The sequence below is a fragment of the Amblyraja radiata genome, chromosome 2, assembly GCF_010909765.2.
Source record: "Amblyraja radiata isolate CabotCenter1 chromosome 2, sAmbRad1.1.pri, whole genome shotgun sequence".
NCBI lineage: Eukaryota > Metazoa > Chordata > Chondrichthyes > Rajiformes > Rajidae > Amblyraja > Amblyraja radiata.
The window spans coordinates 27,151,229-27,171,500 of record NC_045957.1 but is presented as its reverse complement, the minus strand read 5'-3'; the positions used below and the strand labels follow the sequence as shown (position 1 = coordinate 27,171,500).

The window sequence follows — 20,272 nt, the reverse complement described above, 5'->3', positions numbered from 1 at the left end:
GTGTTTTTTACAGTAATCTGTTCGGGCCCTGCAGTAAAGATTTTTCTGTTGCAACTTGTGCGTGGATGAAGCGCAGACATGTTTCAGAATGTCGCCCCTTCAGTGGATTGTTTTGTGCCTGACCTGACTTCTCTGTTCCTCTCCGCAGGGGGAAGACGCCCCCCACACCTGCGACAGTCCCTCCAAAGGATTCTTCTCCCGGAATTTTTACCATCGGCCGTCCAGCCCCGTCTCGGCCCCGGTGAGAGTGAAGCAAAGTCCTGGCTCCCCCAAAACGGTCTTCCCCTTTCCCCAAGACTCTTCGCCAAGGTCTCCCCGACGAATGAGCTTCAGTGGCATCTTTCGCTCCACATCAAAGGATTCCTCCGGCAGCTCCACCTCTACCTCGCCTGTCTCCATGAAGTTCTTCTCCAGGTCCAGGAAAGGTAAGAGGTCCACGGTCACAGATGATGCGACGTGGGAAATACTTGTACAGCACGGAAACAGGCCCTTCAGCCCAACTCGTCCATGCTGACCCAAGATGCCCCATCTAAGCTATGCCCCATCTTTGCCCTCGTTTGGTCCATATCCCTCTGAACTTGTCCTATCCATGTACCTGTCCAAATGTTTTTTCAATGTTGTTATAATGCCTGCCTCAACTACCTCCTCTGGCAGCTCGTTCCATATACCCACCACCCTCTGTGAGAAAGTTGCCCCATAGGATCCGATTTGCCTTAAACCTATGTCTTCTGGTTCTTAATTGCCCTACCCTGTGTAAAAGACACTGTGCGTTCACTCAATCAATTCTTATGATTTTCTACACATCTGTAAAATCAATACACTTCTATAAGATCAATACACATCTATAAGATCAATACATTTCAAAAAGATCAATACACTTCAAAAAGATCAATACACATCTATAAGATCAATACACATCTATAAGATCAATACACTTCTATATAATCAATACATATCTATGAGATCAATACACTTCTATAAGATCAATACTTCTATAAGATCAATACACTTCTATAAGATCTATACACTTATATAACCATATAACAATTACAGCACGGAAACAGGCCATCTCGACCCCTCTAGTCCGTGCCGAACACATAGTCTCCCCTAGTCCCATATACCTGCGCTCAGACCATAACCCTCCATTCCTTTCCCATCCATATAACTATCCAATTTATTTTTAAATGATAAAAACGAACCTGCCTCCACCACCTTCACTGGAAGCTCATTCCACACAGCTACCACTCTCTGAGTAAAGAAGTTCCCCCTCATGTTACCCCTAAACTTCAGTCCCTTAATTCTCAAGTCATGTCCCCTTGTTTGAATCTTCCCTACTCTCAGTGGGAAAAGCTTTTCCACGTCAACTCTGTCTATCCCTCTCATCATTTTAAAAACCTCTATCAAGTCCCCCCTTAACCTTCTGCGCTCCAAAGAATAAATACATATCTATAAGATCAATACACTTCTATAAGATCAATACTTCTATAAGATCTATACACTTCTATAAGATCTATATACTTCTATAAGATCAATACACTTCTATAAAATCAATACATATCTATAAGATCAATACACTTCTATAAGATCAATACTTCTATAAGATCTATACACTTCTATAAGATCAATACACTTCTATAAGATCAATACACTTCTATAAGCAATACTTCTATAAGATCAATACACTTCTATAAGATCAATACTTCTATAAGATCTATACACTTCTATAAGATCAATACACTTCTATAAGATCAATACTTCTATAAGATCTATACACTTCTATAAGATCAATACACTTCTATAAGATCAATACTTCTATAAGATCTATACACTTCTATAAGATCGATGCGGAATGATATCCCGCCTCTCTCTCAGCTCCCCAACTCTGCTCCCTTCCCACCTCAGGTCAGTTCTGCACCCGCTCTAATTTGGTACAGGACCAGGTCTAATTTATTTTGGGAAGGTGAGAAATTTATATCAGTGTTAATATTTCCCGCCCCTTTCTATCTTGCCCCTTCCCTACTAACTCCAGGCCAATTCTGCAAATGCGCTAGCTTGCTCCAGGATTATCTCGATTTCTTTTCGTGAGGCGGGCAATTAATATCAGTGTCAATGTTCCCCATTTTTTCTATCTTGCCGCACAGGCCCTCGCCAGTAACTGCCCACCACTCCTCTAATCGGTATAACTAGTTCACGACCTATCACTGCTCTTTCCCTGAAGCCCTGTGAATGTATTTCAAGGATAGATCAAGGTCCCTTTGAGAAATATAATTGTCTTTTCTTCCATTACCCCTTCCCGTCACTTTGATACACTAACGCCTCAATGTTCAAGTTAATTGTCCTGCATCATCCATTCAGCTCTTTGGTCAGTTTTCTTAAATTTGTCTGTGCTCACCAAAACATCTATCAGTTTAAACATTTGTCTTCTGCTGTTGGCTTGGGTACATAAACAGTACAGCACCAGAACAGGCCCTTTTAGCCAGCAGTATCTGTGCCAAACATGATGGCAAGACCAATTCTTATCTACCTTTGCATAATTCATATCCCTCCATTACCTGAATATCCACATGCCTATCCAAGTGCCTCTTAAACGCCACTGTCGTATCTGTCTCAAGCACCAACCCTGGTAGCGTGTTCCAGGCACTCACCACCCCTCTGTGTCAGAAACGTTGGCGTGTACATCTCTTTTAGACATTGCCCCTCTCACATCAAAGCCCTTTAATAACCTGCTCTGCTCCAAAGAGAACATTCGAATCAGTGGTGGGGATAATTGTGGTTAGTTTGCTTCCCACAGGAAGCCTGCCTCTGGGTTTAGATTGTTCCTTTTCAACAGTTCTGTCGATTTTGAGATAATTACTCTGTTAGCTAATGGATAACACGTATCGTGGTCATCGTGTGTGGTTAAGCTGAGCCTGCAAGCAGCAGTAACCACTGTTACTATTTCATAATAATGTGTTGATGCAAAGTCTTAACGGATGAGTAACGTGGAGGTAAATTGTAAAATGTTCCCGTGCTTTGCTTGTGAGGGGTGCAACATGCATGTAAACTGGGGTAATTACAGGTGAGGGACAGGTACAACTCCTCAGAAAGGAATCGACACTGAGTGCTGGAGTAACTCAGCGAGTCAGTCAGCATCTCTGGAGAAAAATGATGGGTGCAGTTTTAGGGTCGGGACTCTTTTTCAGACCAGACCTTCTTCAGAACACATGCCCTCAGAAATGGAGGTGGCTTTGAAGGGTTAGTTTAGATAAAAATCCGAATGATGGTGTGGAGATAATTAAGGTTGGTTTGTTTCCCATAGGATGTAGAGGGAAGATCAAAACTTGAATATGCATGCACCCAGCGTGAAAATCTGCTGGGCATTTGCAGAACAAACATACCCTTAGAAGGGTATCTACTTTATCTGCACATGGATTCAACATAAGCATGTTCTTTGTATGAACGCGCACATTGCACGCACATTCATTGTTTGAGTCAGAATACATGCACATCAAGAGTACAGAGTGTTCTATTGTCATATGTCACAGACAGAACACACATATATGTATATCTATACACACACACACACACACCGTTTTTTATCCCTTGCCGTAGACTTGAGAACTGATGGATGAGCTTAGCAAGCCACACAGTAAGAGAATGGAACTTCTAGATACGCAGATTGGTGTTCCACTGCAAGGGTATAGTGTCAGTGTGCTAAGTAGCTTGTGGCTTGCATCCGACGGGTACAATGAAGGACCCGATGTGGGGGGACCGCTTGATGGGGGGGGTGGGGGGGGAAGAACAAAGGGGGACCCAGCGTGGGTGGGGGGCACTGTGAGGGAGGGGGAGGTGGTGGGGGAAGAACAAGGATGGACCTTGCGTGGGATAATTTATAACTTTGTCAGCACCCTTTATGTGGCAGCTACTTGCACACCTTGGGTATACAAGCAAAGTGTTTCACTGTGACTTGTCACATGTGACAATGAAGTATTCAATTCAATTCTAATCTGTGTGCAAAGAAGCTGAGTGAGTGTTATAATCAAGGAGGTACCGGGAGCTAAGATGTGCATCAACTGTGGTCTAATTTAACAGTGGAAATTGTTGAGTGAGTGAATGACTGATGCTCATCCCAGTGAGGTGAATCGATTTCTATGAGTTGGGTTTTGAGAAGGCTCATTGGCCTGTTCTGCCTCACGATCAGGCTCTTCCTTACTCCTCAAGTCATGTTGAGTTTATTGTCGTAGGCACATTAAGGTGAGGTGAAAGTCTTGCTTGCAGTAGCATCACAGACACAGACTCAGACCAGCACACAAAGACATAATGTGATAACATTATTTAATAACTCTCGCCTGCATTCACCTATTACCAGATATGCTCTGTCCTGCCCCTCCTTTTCCAGCTTTCTTTCCTCTTCCCCCACCCCCCCTGAAGAAGGGTCAAACCCAAAATGTCACCCATCTATGTTTGCTAGAGATGCTGCCAAGCCCCGCGCTGCCAAGCCCCGCTGAGTTACTTCAGCATTTTTGTGTCTTTCTCACACAAAAATATAAATTGTACATAATTTAAGCATAAAATGCTGCAAGACAGTAAAATAAAAATGCACCTTAAAACAACTGGTTGGAATCATTCAACCCCTTTCTTCCCCCACTACCCCCTCCCCGCCCACTCCATGTTGACGGAGTTCTACTCTCCCTCCTCTTCCCGAAATGCCAACAAGGTACTTATAACTAACATTCTTTCATGAATAAACTCCTTATGAATGTCGTGAAGTGGAAATACAATACAATACAATACAATTTATTTGTCATTTGAACCCCATTGAGGTTCAAACGAAATGTTGTTTCTGCAGTCATACACACAAGAAAGACCCAAGACACAACACAATTTACACAAACATCCATCACAGCGCATCTCCTCCTCGCTGTGATGGAAGGCAAAGACTTATCTCTCCCCTGCACTTCCCATTCTCCTCCCGATGTCAGAGTTAAAGCCCCCGGCGGGCGATGGTAATTGTCGCGCGGCCATTAACGCCCCGCCAGGTGATGCAAGGCCGCGCTCCGGGTCTTGTTGTTGGAGCCCCCGGCGGGCGCTAGCAAAGTCCCACAGCCATTCCAAGCCACGCCGGGCGATGATGTAAGGCCCCGCTCCAGGTACTCTTCAACCCTGCAACTCGGGCGGGTGAAGTCGCCATTGCGGAAGCCCCGAAAAGCGGTCTCCCAGCAGGGACCCGCGGGCTCCCGGTGTCACTGTCCACCAGACCTGCGGTAAGCCTCCGAATCTCCGGGGTCAGGTCGCAGCAGCGCGCCACCACAGCTCCACCCGCTCCGAACTCGGCCAGCTCCGCGATGGTGAGTAGGTCCGCAGGCTCCGCGACTGGAGCCCCAGGTCGTTCCTGCTGAAGGCCGCTCCACGGTGCTCGGCCCCAACGACAACGGAGACCCGACAGAGAAAAGGTCGGGTTCTCCGTGCAGGGGATAGATTTTAAAAGTTTCCCCCACCCCCCGCCCCCCACACACATACCCACACACATACACAAAAAAATAAAATAAAAACTACATTCAAACGAGACAAAAAATAATAAAAAGACAGACGGACTGCAGAGGCCGCTGCGACGTGAGTCGCGCCGCCCACCGGTTAATAGAGGCAGGGCTGGGGATATTGGGGGTTCTTCAAGCCTGAAAATGGAAAGGTGCCACAAATATGCCTCGCATCAAGTTCAATTTGTGATGTTTGGACAGGCTCACCTTGGTTCCCAAATTAAAACGCATTCCTGAGTTTGAAGCTCTGCAAAAAAAATTTGGATGGAAAGGATTGGCGTCTTTATTCATTCCAGTCACCTAAATCTGTCTGAGTATTTTGACCCGAATCGTTTAGTCTTGACTCTTGATTGCATGGTTGGGTTCCAGCATATTGAAGGCAGTATGTTCTGCAGGCTTCCCTGGATGAAGCCCAATGAAACCATCTCGTAATTTTCAATTTCAGAAAGCTGAATTTAAGACGGTTAAAATATGGACTTAAAAATGTCTTAATGGAGCAATTTGCCCTAATTAAGGCTGGGATTATTTAACATTGTTCCCTAATGCAAACAGCTGCCTATTAGCAATGTTTAATTTGAGCAAGTCACAAGCATTGGCACTGTTGCCAAAGGCTTCTGAAGGCAGGTGGTCTGCACTTATGTACCACAGTTTAATGAGGACCTGAAGCTATTCAAGTGACTTTTGTGGTCTGTAATACACTCATTGCTTCTCATGTTGCTGATCCATTCAGGGGCTGTAACTATTTGTTTTGTGGCTATCACACTAACTGAGAGAACTCCCTGAGGCACAAAGGTCTCTGAAGTATTCATTTACTTTAGTTTAGTTTAGTTATACAGTGTGGAAACTGTCCCTTCAGCCCACCGAGTCTGCATCGAACAACGATCCCCTGTACACTATCCTACACACTATGGATCATTTACAGAAGCCAATGAACCTATAAACCAGCACGTCTTTGGAATGTGGGAGGAGACCAGAACACCTGGAGAAAACCCACGCGGTCGCAGGGAGAACCTACAAACACCGTACAGACAGCACCCGTAGTCAGGATCGAACCTGGGTCTCTGGCGCTGTGAGATAGCAGCTATAGCCCTGCGCCACTTATAAACCTACGTGGTGCACTGCTTTATCAGGTTGTTAAATCAGGGTTGGTTTCAGATAAAATTAATGTAAAGTGTTAAGAATGTTTCAAAAACTCAAGTGGATTGCTGATGTCCTTAATGGAAGAGAATCTTTCAAAGCTTGATATTTCCATCCTGACTGTCTACCCTATCAATGCCTCACATAATTTTATAAACTTCTATCAGGTTTCCCCTCGGGGTCTGATGTTTCACTAGCAAGTTTGTCCAATTTCTCTTTATAGCTAATACCCTCATATCCAGGCAGTGTTCTGGTAAACTTCTTCTGTAATCTCTCCAAACCCTCCACATCTTTCCTGTAATGGGGCAACCAGAACTGCACACAATCCCAAATACGCCAAAAGATCCTATAAAGCTGCATCATGACCTGACTCTAATATTGCTGAAATGAATATGAATACTGTTAGGATGTTTCAAAACCCCAAATGGACTGCTAATACCCTTCATGGAAGATAAATTTCCTCTGCTTGGTTGATGCATGTCGAACTTCACTTTGTGATTGATTTCCAATGGCCTTGGGCAATAGAGCATAGACATTGAGTGGTTTTATCCTATCATAACCATTTGAAATTCCTGAAGCTTTTAAACCACCTCATAATATTCTTGGATTTTAAGAGGGCTTGAATAGAAAAACAGGGATGTAATGTTGAGGCTCTATAAGGCGCTGGTAAGGCCGCATTTGGAATATTGTGAGTAATTCCGGAAGTGGTGGGGCTGCCCCTGCAGCAGCGGCTCGCCTGCAGTCCGTCTGTCTTTTCTTTTTTTTTCTTTTCTTTTTCCTGTTGGACGTATGTTTTAGTTTATTTTTAGTTGTGTATGTGTGGGGGGTGGGGGAAACTTGTTTTAGTCTCTTCCTTCGGGGGGGGGGAGGTTGCAACCTTTTCTTTGTTGTATCCCCGTCTCCGTCTGCGCTGAGGCCTAATCGTGGAGCTGGCAGCCTCCAACTGGGACCGACCTCGAGGCTCCGGAGACAGAGCCAGGACTCACCATCGCGAAGCTGGCTGACTTCGGGGCTGTTGCGGCGGTGGCCCGACTTCGGAGCCTCGAAGGCTCGGGCGCAGGCCCAGTGGATGACAACGTCGGGAGCTCGCGGGTCCCAGGTTGGTGACCGATTCTCCGGAACTCCCGCAACAACAGCTTCGTCCGCTGGACTGGAGGATGGCAGCTTCGTCCACCCTGGGCCGCGGAGTTTGAACCGGCCCGTTCGCGGAGCTTGGATTCAGCCGCGGGACTTACCATCACCCGGCGGGGGGCCCAACATCGAGAGCCTGGATCGCAGAGGGAGAACAAGGACTTTAAGACTTTTGCCTTCCATCACAGTGAGGAGGTGTCTGGTAGACTCACTGTGGTGGATGTTAAACTGTGTTAATTGTGTGTTCTGTTATTTTATTCTCTGTTATGACTGCAAGGTACGCAATGAAAAGTCTGAATGACAATAAAGGATACTTTACTTTAATATTGGGCACCATATCTGAGGAAGGATGTGCTGGCTCTGGAGAGGGTCCAGAGAAGGTTTACAGGAATGATCCCAGGAATTAGTAGCTTGACATATGATGAGCGTTTGTCGGCACTGGGCCTGTACTCACCAGAGTTTAGAAGAGTGAGGGGGGACCTCATTGAAACATACAGAAGAGTGAAAGGCTTGGATAGAGTGGATGTGGAGAGGATGTTTCCACTAGTGGGAGAGTCTAGGACAAGAGGTCATAGCCTCAGAATTAAAGGATTTATTTTAGGAAGCAGATGAGGAGAAATGTATTTAGTCAAAGCGTGGTGAATCTGTGGAATTCTTTGCCATAGAAGGCTGTGGAGGCCAAGTCAATGGATATTTTTACGGCAGAGATAGATAGATTCTTGATTGGTACGAGTGTCAAAGGTTATGTGGAGAAGGCATGAGAATGGAGTTTGGAGGGAGAGATAGATCAGCCATGATTGAATCACGGAGTAGAATTGATGGGCCGAATGGCCTAATTCTACTCGTATTCCTTATGATCTTATGATTCCAGGCAAGCTATCCTGAGGTGATTGGTCTCTCTACACAACTTGTATCTTGTATCCCTGAGCCTAACCCAGTGAGTCATTAATGCAACAGAACCTTTTAAACAGTCAGAATACATCAGCACCAGCAGGAACCTTTATCCCCAGGATGGAAAAATCAAATACCAGAGAGCATATCTTTAAGGTGAGAGGGGCAAACTTTCAAAGAGATGCGCGGGGAAATTTATTTTACACCGAGTGTGGTGGGTGCGTAGAATGCGTTACCAGGGCTGGTGGTTGAGGCAGATACGATAAGAGGCATTTAAGGGGCTTTTGGATAGGCACATGGATATGCAGAGAATGGAGGGATATGGATTATGCGCAGGTAGATAAGAGATGGTCTTGAAAAAGCTACTTTTCTTAACAACTAAACCAGGTTCGCTTCTTAATAAACAGACACCACACAAACTGTTTGGTAGACCAGTTCAAAACTTTACTTAACATCGGCCGATGGAAGGGAGCTAGAATTCCAGTCAAGTGACCAATACAGACACTTGACCGTCCTCCGTCCACTTCTCTGAACAACAGAATTACATTGCCCCTTAGCACATTTCACAGACATTAGTCATGGTCAGAGGTACAGGAAAAGGTTTCCACAGAATGCATCACATCAAAGGCCTTTTGTTTACATGTTACAAGATATACTAAAAACATTGGCCATTTGTTTTAGGTCATTTTATCTTCGAAGAGATCACCCTAGCTCTTTCGCTGCTTCCTCTCTGTCACTTGGTCCCTCATAAACATTGGTCATTTGGTTTACGGCATCTTAATTCAAAGATGTGACTAGCTGTTTCTTTCTCTGTCACTTCCTCACTTGGGAGACAATGTTATGGTATTTATTATCCCACACACTGCAACCTGAGGCAAGCCTAATTTGAGACTAAATATAAGCTGTAAGCTAGCCCAGAAGCCAATTTAATATCTTCTTATATTTTTAACTAAAATTCGGCTTCATCATTCCATCCTTTTATCAAAATTTTGATAACAACTACAGTCCTTGCTGAGTACATACGAAAGACCATAAGCATCTCATCAGACAAATTAATAGTACACTAGTAACACAATCAATTCATAGTGGACAATCGTTCCACAAGTCCCTCCAAACATTTTAAATGGCCACCAACCTCCCCCGGACGTGACACTAAGATACTACCATAGGACAGGAAAAGGACCATACAAATTGCTCAGCCTTTATTCGGCTTCGCTTGGAACTCCCCGTGTGCTGGTGTAACTGGTTCATGCTTCTCTTGTGTGGCACTGCATTTGCAACATAACAATGCCCTGTCACAAATATACTGTTTCCTAAATATACACCAGTGCCTTGGTTGTGGCAAAAACAGGTAGATTTAACTGGCCTTTGCAGATCTCTTACTGTCTGTAGTCAGGATATCTTTGCTGCGCTTGTCATGTTTGACTTCAATCTTGTTTAAAAGGTGTGTACCATCCTTTGAATGTGGGTTAGTCCACAAGCTTTCCATTCTGAAGAAAGTTCAGTCCATGTGGGCTGGGCCACCCCAGAATAAAGGGAGCATCAATAGCCCATCGTCCTTGTTTCCACAAACTGTTCACAGTCAATCAAATGTATCCAGCGACGATGATCTTCAATCTTTACAGCAGTTCATGTTGTTAGCAACACTTGGTTGTTCTTTTCAATACAGTCTCAATTTTTTCTTGTCCCAGCACCATCATCGTATAGCTTTTATGGCCTTGGTCACTGGTTTCCAGCAAAAACTCCTCCAACCTGGGAATGTAGATCTGGCAAGACATGGGTTAATTGCCGTCCATACATAATTAGTTAATTGCCCAGGGACTGTAGGTGGCTTCCCCCCACTCTCCAGGGGGTGGACACAGCAGCTTTTCCTGCATCAATAAAAAGTTGTAAATCTTGTTCACCAGCTGAGTTTCTCCAGCACTTTTGTCTACCTTTGATCCGCCAGCATCTCCAGTTCCTTCCTAACACTTCCCTTTGAATTTATTCTTTAATTCGATTATATCCGAAGAGGCTCTCCCCACCTAAATATTCAATTCTCCAAATATGTTCTCTTCCCCAATCTACTTTATAACATAGTTGCCTGTCAGAAAAAGGATTTACCTCCGGGGTAATTTTGTTTTGCAATCCCCATTGACTCTTTCCACCATCCCAGATGCCTGTGGGTGGTGTACACAGTGAAATTGCAGTCGAATATTAAAATGTGCACATTTTTCCTTATTAATAGTGGCAATAAAATGAGGACCATTGTCTGAACTTATGGCAGTAGGTAGGCCAAACCTGGGATTACAACAATGTTACTGTAGTTTCACCAGTATTATTAGTGGTTGGTAGAGCTTCACTCCACCTGCTAAATAAATCTAAAATTACTAAGCAATATTTATAACACTGGGCCCTTGGCATTTCAATAAAATCAATCTGTATGCATTCAAACGATCGTGATGGCATTGGCTTCACCCCTGAGGGTATCTTAATTGATTTGCCTGGATTACTTTGTTGGCAAATTTTACATTCAGAGGCCTGCCACCACATTTCCTTTGTTATCCTATCATTCCCTCCTTACCAGCATGGGTAAGATGGTAAAAATGTATCGTATACACCAACTTGTCCAAGCGGGGTGTGCTGAATCAATGGCACAGCCCTCTTGTTTCCATAGTTATATTATATATAAGAGGCGTCCCTCTGTAATGTACATACCTCCTTCATGTTTGGCAGGACCGTTCTATTTGCTAGCATCTGTTTACGTGCTGTCACTACGCATTTGGATGTACAGGCTGCCTGTTGTGATACACTATCAGCAACCTATTGCCTTTTGCTATAGGGTCCCCAGCACCAGTGTGTGCAGTACATTTAATAATGGCCAGCTGTTCTGGTAGCATCAATGCCTTAAACAAATTACGCAGAGAAAGGCATTCCCCTGCTCCCAATCCTGGGGAGCTTTGTAAGGTCAGAACTTCAAGGTATAGGGATGTTACTGACGGAACTGTCCCAGGTAAAGATGCCATTGCTACTGGTAGGGCATAGGGAGGTGGACATCTCCCAAGATTATCTAACTCCTCATCTTCATTACCAAATAGGGTCGTCGTGCCAGACATGAAGTCTCCTCCAGAGGATTTACCAGTACTGGGTTTATTTTTACTAACCATCACCTGTCTATCACCTCCCACCTGTCTCTTAATTATTTTCACTTGTTCCTCCGCCCACTGGCATTCTAGTTGCAATACTTTCCATCCTTTCATAGTGCCATCCTTATTTCGTAACTCTATCCCTTGTTTACACGCAGTATCCAACCAACTTCGATCTCTACTCTCCTCATGCTTCTTCTCTGCTTCTGCTTTCCACGTTTTAATTCCCTTCTTCCATTTCTTTCCTGCCTTCCTTTCCCATATCAACATCTCTGCTTTTTTAATTGTCTCGACATTCCATGTGCCCCCTACTGGCCAGGCTTCATCCCCCAACCGTTTGGTCAACTTGTAACTTAACATTCTAAATTCCTCATTATACTTAGGATTCAAATAACACATATGTTGGACGGGGGTTCCCCCCTCACTGTTATCCAAAGCATTCCCCATAGATAGATATAGAAAAAGAGAGAGAGAAAAAAAGAAAAAGAAAAAGAAAGCAGACCGCTTAATTCCGAAACGTGCAAAATATATCAACCAGGCCGACTCGCGACTCGAGACCCCAGTTTCTCAATTTGGCTGACTGTTTAACTTTGTAATATACAACGCCACTTATTTCTCAATCCGACAACTCCCCGGATGTTTCAATAAGCCAGACGCACACCTCACCTCCCGTATCTCAACCCGACAAAACACGGATGTCTCAACGAGGCCGATAAGCCCTTAGTAGAGAGAGAAGAAAAAAACAAAGAGAGATAGACAGAGAGAGAGAAAGAGAAACCACTCACGTCCTTCCTAACAAGATACACAAGCCCTTCTTAAAAATACATGCACAAGTCTGTCTTAAAAATACATACACAATCCCCACTAAAAAAAAAAAAACCTATAAAGCCCAACTGGTCTTACCTTAGTCTGTTGCTAAGAACCTCGGCAGGGAACCTGGATCAACCTCTGACGAAGGATCACAGACGTTCCCGGGAGTTTCTAGGGAGTCGGTCGTACAAAGGAGCCGATAGAGCTCAGTTATCTCCTCTCCAATCCCGGCAACCTCTGCAACCTCTTGCACAGTCAGCCGTTGATGTGGTCCCAGCGAGGCCTGCCAAAAAAACGCCAATGAAAAAGTTACTTTTCTTAACAACTAAACCAGGTTCGCTTCTTAATAAACAGACACCACACAAACTGTTTGGTAGACCAGTTCAAAACTTTACTTACCATTGGCCGATGGAAGGGAGCGAGAATTCCAGTCAAGTGACCAATACAGACACTTGACCGTCCTCCGTCCACTTCTCTGAACAACAGAATTACATTGCCTTAAATAGGGTTTTTTTGTCCCCTTAGCACATTTCACAGACATTAGTCATGGTCAGAGGTACAGGAAAAGGTTTCCACAGAATGCATCACATCAAAGGCCTTTTGTTTACATGTTACAATATATACTAAAAACATTGGCCATTTGTTTTAGGTCATTTTATCTTCGAAGAGATCACCCTAGCTCTTTCGCTGCTTCCTCTCTGTCACTTGGTCCCTCATAATCATTGGTCATTTGGTTTACGGCATCTTACTTCAAAGATGTGACTAGCTGTTTCTTTCTCTGTCACTTCCTCACTTGGGAGACAATGTTATGGTATTTATTATCCCACACACTGCAACCTGAGGCAAGCCTAATTTGAGACTAAATATAAGCTGTAAGCTAGCCCAGAAGCCAATTTAATATCTTCTTATATTTTTAACTAAAATTCGGCTTCATCAGTCTTGGCATTGTGTACAGCACAGGTATTGTGGGCTGAAGGGCCAGTTCTTTGTGCTATACTGTTCTATGTTCTATGTTTCATTCATCTTCTTTGTGACACATGGGCCCACATACTTCCAGAGGTGTCTCACGTGAAGGGCACACCTCTGTCTGTGGTTTCTCCCTACTGCATCTGCAAAGTCAGCCCAGCTCTTGAGCACTGCTGTCTGTAGAGGATTTGGAACCACAAGCTGATTCAGAGGTGTGAGAGTCACCCACTTCAGTGCATAGTCAAATGAAATTGTTTTCCCGTACGTGGTTCAAAGACAATGAAAGTCTCTGTTGCAAAATGTTTTTGATCTTCTTAAAATTAGCTATCGCCGCAAGGGGGGGGGGGGGGGGGGGGGGGGGAGAGGAGGGACCTCATTGAAACATACAGAATAGTGAAAGGCTTGGATAGAGTGGATGTGGAGAGGATGTTTCCTATGACTAGAGGTCATAGTCTCAGAATTAAAGGACTTTCTTTTAGGAAGGAGGAGAGGGGAAATTTATTTAGTCAGAGGGTGGTGAATCTGTGGAATGTTTTGCCACAGAAGATTGTAGAGGCCAAGTCAGTGGATATTTTTAAGGCAGAGATAGATAGATAGATTATTGATTAATATGGGTGTCAGGGGTTATGGGAAGAAGGCAGGACAATGGGGTTAGAAGGAAGAGATAGATCAGCCATGATTGAATGGCGGAGTGGACTGGAGAGGCCGAATGGCCTAATTCTACTCCTATCACTTATGAACTTATGAAGGGAAGTCCTCGTTTCCAAACTTTTTAGGAAAACTGCTTTATGAGAATTCATTGCCATAGTCGACTGTGGAAGCCAGGTCATTGGGTATTGCCAGATGTCCAATAATAACATAAAAGCAGAAAACGCTAAAAAAGAATCAACAGGTCTGGCCGCATCTGTGGGAAGGGGTACAGTAATCTCCCCTGCACAGCACATCAGAATGAATGGAAAGCACAGATTCTTGATTAGTACGGGTGTCAAAGGTAATGGGGAGAAGGCAGGAGAATGGGGTTGAGAAAGAAAGATTGGATGACGGAGTAGACTTGATGGGCTGAATGGCCTAATCCTGTCCCTAATAACTTATGAATTTATGAATTCCTGCAACGACCAGATTCAGGAATAACTACTTCCCCACAGCCATCGGGCTATTAAACTTGGCTCGGACAAAACTCTGAACATTAATAGCCCATTATCTATTATTTGCACTTTATCAGTTTATTTATTCATGTGTGTATATATTTATATAATGGTATATGGACACACTGATCTGTTTTGTAGTCAATGCCTACTATGTTCTGTTGTGCTGAAGCAAAGCAAGAATTTCATTGTCATATCAGGGACACATGACAATAAACTCTCTTGACTTGACTAAACAGGATCAGTGCAGTGTCAGCTAAAATTCTAGATCCAGTGTCAAAGGCAACTAGAAAATGCCCCAATAGCATTGAACTCTACTACAGGTTCATGAATCCATCCTTTGCTCTCGACTCCTCTGCTTTCTTTACTCTGAAACAGGCCCTTCGGTACACCGAGTCTGCACCGACCAGCGATCCCCGCGCCCTAACACTATCTGACACACACTAGGGACAATTTTCAATTTTACCAAGCCAATTAGCCTACAAACCTGTCCGTTCTTGGAGTTTTTAGATTTATTTATTTTTGTACTCCATTTTGTGATGTGTATAAAATTACTGTCTGAAGAAGGGTCTTGACTGGAAACGTCACTTATCCATTTTCTCCAGAGATGCTTCCTGACCCGCTGAGTTACTCCAGCATTTTGTGTCTATATTCAGTATAAACCTGCATCTGCAGTTCTTTTTTATTGCATTATATAATTACGGTTCCTGACACATTTTAGTTTAAAACAGTTTATCCTTTCACTTTCAAAAGATATCTTGATAAATCCAATCTCCCATCAGACCAGCATCCTGTTTTTAAAATAACATTATTTTGTTTAAATTAACTCTCTCCATTCATTCTTCCGTGAAGAATCACTTTAGAAATATCTGGATTAAATGTAATCACTGACCTACTCATCTGCTTTGCCTGTCCATCCATGCCTTTGGTTACTGCCCCCCTCGTCTCTTGGTTGTGTGCACTACCACGGATTAATATGGTGAAGAGCAATCTAAGGGCCCATTAGAGATAAACACATTGGACATTTTCCTTGAGCTTGGAGTGAGATGACCATTGTCAATGTGCATCTTTAGCGCGGACTGGAGTGACCATTAGGATTGTGCATCTGTGCTTGAGATAAGTTTGGTTTAGAGATACAGCGTGGAAAACAGGCCTTTCGGCCTACCAGCTCTGCGCCGGCCAATGATCGATCACCCGTACACTGGATCTATGTCCTACACAATTTACAGAAGCCAATTAACCTACAGACCTGCACGTCTTTGGAATGTGGGAGGAAACCGGAGCACCCAGCCAAACCCCACGCAGTCACAGGGAGAATGTGCAAACTCCGTACAGACAGCACCCGCAGTCAGGATCGAACCCAGGGTCTCTGGCTTTGTAAAGCAGCAACTCTACCGCCGCGCCACTGTGCTGCCCAGTTTGGAGTTTTAGAGTGAGGTGACTATTGTGATTTTACTTGAGTTTGGATAGGAGAGACCATTGGCATTACTCCTCGAGTCTGCAATTACGTAATCATTGTTTAGAACATAGAAGAGTACAGCACAGGGACAGGCCCTTTGGCCCACAATGTCTGTGCCAAACATCATGCCAAGACCAATTCTTATCTGCCTGCACATAATCCACATCCCTCCATTCCTTGCATTTCCATGTGCCTCTCCACAAGTCTCATAAATGCCACGATCATGTCTGCCAGCACGTTCCATGCACTCACCATCTTCTGTGCAAACAGAACTTGCCCCACAAATCTCCTTTAATCTTTGCCCCTCTCACCTTAAAGCTATGGCAAAACATTTGACTTTTCCGTCCTGGCTTAACATCAGCTGTGGTGTGACAAAAATTACAATGATGTAGATAGACGAGTGTTCTAGGCTGTAGAGAAATGATCAGAACTAACATGGGAATTATCTTTCAAAGAACTGGCCAGAGCATGAAGGGCCAAATGGCCACTCCTTGAGATATAGGTTGTGGTTGAGAACTTCCCTGCACAAACCCCATACCCCTTGATTATAAAAGTTATAGTCATAAAGCATGGAAAAAGGCCCTTCGGCCCAACTTGCCCACACTGGCCAACATGTCCCATCTACACTAGTCCAACCCACATGCATTTGGTCCGTATCCCTATAAACCTATCCTATCTATGTATCTGTCCAAATGTTTCTTAAACTTTGTTATCGTACCTGCCTCAACTGCTTCCTCCGGCCACTCGTTTCATACACCTACCACCCTTTGCATAAAAAAGTGGCCCGTCAAGTTCCTATTAAATCAACACAACAGATTTCTAAACACAGTAGATACCCTAATAAGCAAAAAAAAGAAGTTCACAAAATGAAATTACAAAAAATATATATATATATATATATAGTGCAAATACAAAAACAAATAGTCCCTTGTGCAATCAAAGCAGTTTGGAGTTTAGTTGGAGTTCGTAGTATTCAATAGCCTGGTGGTTGTTGGGCAAAAGATGTTCCTGATCTTGGATGTTCCAGTTTTCAAGCTCTTATACCTTCTTCCTGATGACAGGAGTGAAATGATAGTGTGGCCAGGATGGTGTGGGTTCTTGATGATGTTGGCTGCCTTTCTGAGGAAGCGTATCCTGCAGATCCCGATGGTGGGGAGGTCAGTAACCACGATGTACTGGGTAGTGTTCACCACTTTTTGTAATAATTCCTGGGCATATGAGTTGCTGAACCAAGCTGTGATGCAACCAGTCACTATGCTCTCTAGCGTACACTTGTAGAAGTTGTACTGAGTATTTGTCGACATATCCATTGGCAAAGGTTTTTTATAAGTCATTAAATTCCAGGAGGATACCAGAAGATTGAATAATAGTCAGTGCGAGGTATAGAGTCATAGAGTGATACAGTGTAGAAATAGGCCCTTCGGTCCAGCATGCCCACACCGTCCAACATGTCCCAGCCACGCTAGTCTCACCTGCCCGCATTTGGTCCATATCCCTCCAAACCTGTTCTATTCATGTACCTGTCTAACTGTTTGTTAAACTACCTCCTCTGGCTGCTTGTTCCATACACCCACCACCATTTGTGTGAAAATGTTACCCCTCAGATTCTTATTAAATCAATTCCTTTTCACCTTAAACCTATATACTCTGGTTCTCGATTCCCCTACTCTGGGCAAGGGACTGTACATCTACCCGATCTATTCCTCTCACGATTTTATGCACCTCTATAAGATCACCCCCCTTCCACCTGCGCTCCAAAGAATAGAGATCCAGCCTACACAATCTCTCCCTATAGTTCACACCCTCTAGTTCTGGCAACATCCTTGTCAATCTTCTCTGTACCGTTTCCAGCTTGACAATACCTTTCCTATAACATGGTGCCATAGAACTGAACATAATATTCTAAATGCAGTCTCACCAACGTCTTATATAACTGCAACATGACCTCCCAACTTCTATACGCAATACTCGGACTGATGAAGGCCAATGTGCCAAAAGCCTTTTTGACCACCCGATCTACCTGCGACTCCACCTTCAAAGAACCATGCGCCTGCACTCCTAGATCCCTCTGCTCTACAACACTCCCCAGAGCCCTACCATTCACTGTGTAGGTCCTGCCTATGTTAGACATCCCGAAATGCAACACCTGTATTCTCTGTATTAAATTCCATCAACAATTCCTCAGCCCACCTGGCCAATCGAACAAGATCTTGCTGCAACTTTCCACAACACATCTTCACTATCTGCAAAACCACCCACATTTGTATCATAAGCAAACTTGCTAATCTTGCCCTGTATGTTCTCATCCAAATCATTAATATAGATGACAAACAGTAACGGGCCCAGCACCAAACCCTGAGGCACACCACTAGTCACAGGCCTCCAGTCCGAGAAGCAACCTTCCACCATCACACTCTGCTTCCTTCCATGAAGCCAATTTTCTATCCATTCAGCTATCTCTCCTTGGATCCCATGCGATCTAACCTTCCATGCGGAGCCTTGTCGAATGCTTTGGTGAATTCTATATTACAACATCTACAGCTCTGCCCTCATCGACCTTTTTGGTCACGTCTTCATAAAACAAGACTTCTTTGTTCATTAAGGGAAGGAAGCAGAAGGCAGGGATCTACAGGCCATTTAATTTCACGTCCATTTTTGGCAAGATACCAGAGTCAATAATCAAAGAGGAAATAAATCATTTAAGAAAGCTGGATATAATCAAACTTAGTCAATGTGGTTTTATGAAAGTTATTCATTCTGGACAGATTTGCTTGAATTATTTGAGGATGGGTGGCACACTGGGGCAGTGGTAGACTTGTTGCCTTACAGCGTCAGAGAACCGGGTTCAATCCTGACCTTCGGTGTTGTCTGTATGCAGGCAAGTGGCACTAGTGTAGATGGGACATGTTGGTCAGTGTGAGCACGTTGGGACAAAGGGCCTGTTTCCACGCTGTATGACTTTATCTGAGATACACATCAACCTCAAGCTCCGTGTTGCAGCGATGATTTTAGTGCAGAGGAAGTCTCCACAGCAGCAAGATTTCTTCACTTCCTCCTTAATGCAAAAAAAAAACAAAAGGCCTCTGGTCTGTTTAGGCGTTTTTTTTGCTAGCGCTTGAGTTTGTTTTTGCAATGTTTGGAACTGTTCACAGAGTGACCTAACAAGATTGGAGCACTTGAGTAATTCTGAAATAATCATAAATATGGATATAAGAAGTGGCAGGTGCTGGAAAATCTCAGTGGGTCAGTCAGTGCCTGTGGGGCAGAAACATGCCAGGTTCTGGTGAAGGGGCGCAAACCTGAAATGTTGATCATTTCTTTTTCCACAGGTGCTGTGTGGCCTAGATAGTAATTGGAGAGTCTAGGACAAGAGGGCGCAGCCTCAGAATAAAAGGAAGTACCTTCAGAATGGTGACGAGGAGAAATTTCTTTAGTCAAACGGTGGTGAATCTGTGCAATTCATTGCCACATACAGCAGTGGAGGCCAAGACATTGGGCCTGTTTTAAAGCGAATATTGATAGGTTCTTGATTAGTAAGGGCGTTAAAGGTTTTTGGGGGAATGCGGGAGAATGAGGTGAGAGGGAAAAGTAGATCAGCCATAATCGAATGGGGAAGTAGACTTGATGGGCTGAATCGCCTATTTTGTTTTATTTTTGTTTTCCAGCATGTGCAGCTTTTTTTAATTGTTTTTATTTTTATTTTCATTAATCTGGACATCACCTGTATGAGGTGGCACAGCTAGTAGAGCAACTGCCTCATAACTCTAGTGGCCCGGGTTCAATCCTCACCTTGGATGCTGTCTTGGGCTTCCTCCGGGTGCTCTGGTTTCATTCCACATCCTAAAGATGTGTTAGAAGTTTTTATTTTAGAGGTACAGAGTGGAAACAGGCCCTTCGGCCCACCGTGTCCATGCCGACCAACGATCCCCATACACTAACTCTACCCTAAACACTACGGACAATTTGCAGAAGCTAGCCTAGGCGCCACATTTTTGGGAGGACGTCTGGGACGGGGGGAGGGAGGGGGGGGGGTTCAAGTGCGCTCTGGTCATTTCTAATCCTGATTTTGTCAGGATTACAGGGGATGCTGGA

At 44.1% G+C, this 20,272-nt stretch overlaps 1 protein-coding gene across 4 annotated transcripts in view; it reads left to right on the top strand.

Annotated features, from left to right (window-relative positions):
- prkag2 (protein kinase AMP-activated non-catalytic subunit gamma 2) overlaps positions 1-20,272 on the top strand; it is a 397,145-nt gene that overhangs the window by 194,996 nt on the left and 181,877 nt on the right. For all 4 annotated transcript variants that reach the window (XM_033043953.1, XM_033043954.1, XM_033043955.1 and 1 more), the window contains exon 3: positions 149-425. In XM_033043953.1, the coding sequence (XP_032899844.1) occupies positions 149-425 (277 nt within the window). The remainder of the gene's footprint in view (positions 1-148; positions 426-20,272) is intronic.